Below are 4,484 nucleotides of genomic sequence, written 5' to 3' on the forward strand. Positions count from 1 at the left end.
GCAGCTATATTACACTACATACATATCATGCTTCAGATGTGTGGGTATGACACCATGTAAAGCTACAGTGGATAAAGTGTGCCAGTCAGGGAGGATGCACCTAGGAGATAATTTCCACTCTGTTGATCAGCATCCTCTTGAAACCCAACGGCAACCTAACACTCAGACTACAGCTCTGGATACACTCATCAGCAAATACTTTACATACATGATAAAAATATATTTCACTTTCAGATACAATTGCATAAGGTACACCAAGAGCCAGATAATAAAGTCTTGAGCTTTTAAATACAACACACTAAATATATAAACATATACAAGGAGAAACAAGAGGGATTCTATACGCAGAAGGAACAGCTTCTCCTGGAAACACGTGTTATCTATGGTACACAATGGCTTTGTCTGCTAGGAAGTCACTTCCATTTGCATAGCATTGTTGAGAAGTCCAGACTGGGCTAGGAGGAGAAAAGGTTTCAATTTTGGTACCACTTCCACTTTACAACTGATTCTACTCTTAAATTACACTTTGCTTTCTCTCTTTTGTAGGCTGGAATTCATGCCCCGTTCATAACAAGCACATGGAAAGGAGGGGGTAAAAAAAATTAACAACAAACCACAACACACAAACACCAGGTCAGAGAGTCAAGGGGGTTTCTTTAAGGGCTTGCAGTCATTTGGCATTTTGCTCCAGAGCAGAGTATTCTGCTTCTGACACCCTGGAAGCGTCGATAAGTTTAGTAAGACCAGTTTTGGCTGAGTACTTGAAAATAAAGGCTTTCATGAGCTCATATCTGTAGTTGCGGTTAATGAAGCTGTACAGGATGGGGTTGACACAGCAATGGACTAGAGAGAAGCACTGAGTGATGTGGAGAGTGGCGTACAAGAAGTTCTCCATCTGACAGCTGAAGGGTATGAAATGAAGGCTGTAGAAGATGTCAAGCAGGACATCTACATGGTAGGGCAGCCAGCAGACAAGAAACACGACGACATAGGAGAAGATGATCTTCCCATTGCTCTTCCGCTCTTGGTCACTGGAGGCGGAGATGGTCTTGGCAAGAAGGAAATAAAAGACAGCAATGATGGGAAAAGGGATAAGAAAGCCCAGCACGACAGAGATAAGCTCCATGCCAATCAACCACTCCTTGAAGCTCTCTTCCGGATAAACAGGACGGCAATAGGTTTCATTGCTGGAAGAGACCGTCTTGAGGTAATAGGTGTCCGGGAGAGATGCGGAGAAGGCAAGGAGCCACACTAAGACACAGATACAGCGACGGATTATCTTCTTCTTGCGACTGCTGGAATTGGTGAAATAGGCAACCGAGAGGTAGCGGTCCACACTCATGCAAGCCAGGAAGAAGATGCTGCTGTACAAGTTGATGGAAAATATAAGGTGAGTTATCTTGCACGTGATTTCTCCCATGTGCCACTGGTTGTGCTGGATGAGCGAGACGACCCACACTGGAAGGGTAATGACAACACAGAGATCAGCAATAGCCAAATTGAAGATGTAGAGGTGAGTTTCATAGCCAGTCATTTTGGCCTGGAGGTTGACCCACACCACAACCGAGTTGGCCACCAGCCCTATGACAAAGATGAAAATGTAGAAGAAGGAGAGGGTGTAGAGCAGGGCACTTTTGTTGAGTGTGCCAGGGCATGTTGTCGCATCAACCGTGATGCAGTCACTGTTGTTGCATGTCCAGTTGATCTCCGTCAAGTTGGCTGTTTCCAGGAAATCGAGGATGGATGTCAAATCAACTGCACTCATGTTTGCTCAGTATGTAGTTCAAGTGACCTACAGGCAAAACAGGATCAGAAGAAATAACGTAAGTTCACCATTTCATTACCACACAGCACATGCAGGACAAGCTGTTTTAGTAACACCCTACTCCTGGTCTGCACCTTCCATTAAGGAGCTCCGTGGAGTAAAACAACCAAGACACTTAGCAAAACTCATCTGGTTGACAAAAGAGAAACAGCACTAGCTTTTTGTGTGATTATTTTTTTTCCTTTTTCTTGCAGCTCACATCTGACATCATCAGGTTGGCTATCGTCCCCGGGTGTGAAATCTGTAAAGTACACCATAGCCAAATAAATGTCAAGCAACTAAATCTGTCTTCTCCAGCATAAATGATGATACTATCACTTTCAGCAGGGGAATCTTTAAGCCATTTTATCTGCACTCCCTCAAGCACATTAGAATTGATCTGGCTGATACACGGTACTGTAAAACATGTACCACAGGCTCTGGTCAGCATCTTGTCAAGCACAGCTCCAGCTGCATCAAGCAGAAATGAGGAACTAAGGGGCTTTGTACCCCTATCCAATTTAAAATTTGAATTCTGCTCCACCCTCCTCCCTTCCCTTGAATTCTGTTTCACAAAGTATCCCCTGCATTTAACAATTATTACATGGCTTTGAGAAAATAAAAAAAAAGCCAGAGCTTGACTGCCGAGTAGATCTGCTGGGCTTAAGTTTTCTTTTTAAGAAGAGTGCTTTGATTTAAAAACACTCCCTCATCACAGTGGGCTCCACAGCAGCCTCCTCCCCACCCTTTTGCTTTTCTACATCTACTTTTCTTGCCTCTTTGGTGCTTTCTTCTACCTGCAGGCAGTGGACAAAGCAAGGGGCTCCTCATTAACTTCCTCACCAGCAGAAGGAAGGGCCCTGCAGACCTCCATGGCTTACACAGAATCCAAACCCAGGCTGCTAACTGCTGTTGTGCTTTTGGGGCAGCACAAAACCAGTCTCCATGCACTGGGACCCTCCCACCTCTCAGGGCCCACAGTACCACTTACATCAACAACCAGCTGCCTTGGCCTGTGACTGCTATGCTTCAGCCAAGCAAGTTTTGGAGTACCATGTCCACAGATTCCGGCCTGGAAGATGCCAGAAGGTGGGTTTCCAAGGGATGGACTCCACCTTGTTCTCTTGGCTTCACTTGAGCCCCAGCATCAGGCCAGCCAGTCCACCAGTAGTCACAGATGCTTCCAGCATCCTGAACAATGGTCACCTTGCTTTTCCCCACACCTGCAGCCCCAGCAAGGAGAGGTACTCCCTGATGCACCCCCAGCCCTGGGGCAACACCAGCACGTCTGAGTGCCAAAGAGCAACAGGGGTTCTCTGAGCATCCTTGTCCTCACCACAGGACTTCCTGGTGAGGCTTAGAGGAGCATGAAGGGGAGAGCAAGCAGAGAAGAGCTCAGACAGGCTCCTGTGTTGAGTATCCTCTTCCCTACCCTTCTCCCCAAAAAGGGGTGTCAGTTTGACACAGCACCTCTCACTCCTCTAGCTGCATAATTGGCTCTTCCCAAACCTCCCACCCTTCCCGCCTGCCAGGGATATACCTACGGAAGAGAAGGGAGATAAGGGGGGAGATTACCCAGGAGGATTCAAGGCACTATTGTCCCAGCAGAGAGGAAGCTGATGGCACTAACAATGAGGGGGGCCAGGCACACATTCAGGGAAGCTCAAGTCTCTCCACAAACAGGCTCAAACTGGCCTCTCCCGGGGATCATCCTGTGGCTTTCATCCTGCTGTCCTGATGAAAGATAGAGTTGAGATTCAAACCACATTAAGCACGGATTTTGCTAAAACACTGGCTAAAGAGAGAGCCAAGGCAGTGGCAGCTTTCTGTCCTGGGACACATGATCCTCCAACTCGTTTAGGAAAGCAGAGGGCGATTTAACCCATGTCTATACAGGGCAGAAGTACTGATCCTCCCACCAAATGCTCCCCTTAAACTGCCCATACCACCTAGCTGGTGCAGGCAGCAGGGATGAGCACTGCCCAGGCGCAGCTTCCCGGGATGCTCACTTTATCCCAGGGCTGCAAGTGGGAGAGAGGGATGGGTCTCCTGCTAGACCTCACCCAGGGTCCCACCGCTACTGCTGCATCCCCAGCACAAACCCTTTTCCAGCCTCTCAAGCACAGGGAGAAGCAGTACCATCCCCAAATCCCTGTATCTCAAAACCCTGCGGCAACTAAAGCAAGCTTCCTAAAAGCTACACAACTCCCAGCCCCATGGCACAGGCCACCAGCTCCCACTGGGATTTGGGTGCAGCAAGGAGGGCAGAGGAGGAGGAACACCCAGCTAGCCTCATAACACCCCACAGAAGTAGCATGGGTGGGCCTGGGTTTCTTCTGAGAAGGCGTGAGATCCAGCAAGGGGAGCAGGCTCATTCCGCATCTCAAGACCCCAGCTCAAGCCAACCTAAAGGATGGGGCTATTACCCCCCACTATTAAGCCTCGAGCACATCCCTAATGCAGAAGAAACTCAAACCTGACGGTGGGGTATCAGATTCCGACAGAGGGGCAGCAACAGGGCACCACAAAGCTCCTGAAGCTGGAGCTCGCACCAATGCTGGGGCCGCCAGAAGCTGGGAGAGGGCACCACCATCCCAGCTGCTCGCACACAGCCACGCCGGGGATTTTATGGAACACGAAGGATACTCAGCCCCAGTCCCAGCCTGCCGCCACTCCACGG

The 4,484-nt window shown here is 48.8% G+C and overlaps 1 protein-coding gene across 1 annotated transcript; it reads right to left on the reverse strand.

Annotated features, from left to right (window-relative positions):
• Positions 1 to 670: 670 nt before the first annotated feature.
• Positions 671 to 1,788, reverse strand: ACKR3 (atypical chemokine receptor 3). The gene has a single exon (XM_009079725.1). The coding sequence runs from the start codon at positions 1,763 to 1,765 to the stop codon at positions 671 to 673; it is 1,095 nt and encodes a 364-aa protein (XP_009077973.1). The 5' UTR covers positions 1,766 to 1,788.
• Positions 1,789 to 4,484: the final 2,696 nt, after the last annotated feature.

Source organism: Acanthisitta chloris, unplaced genomic scaffold, assembly GCF_000695815.1.
Source record: "Acanthisitta chloris isolate BGI_N310 unplaced genomic scaffold, ASM69581v1 scaffold6888, whole genome shotgun sequence".
In the NCBI taxonomy this organism is placed as follows: domain Eukaryota; kingdom Metazoa; phylum Chordata; class Aves; order Passeriformes; family Acanthisittidae; genus Acanthisitta; species Acanthisitta chloris.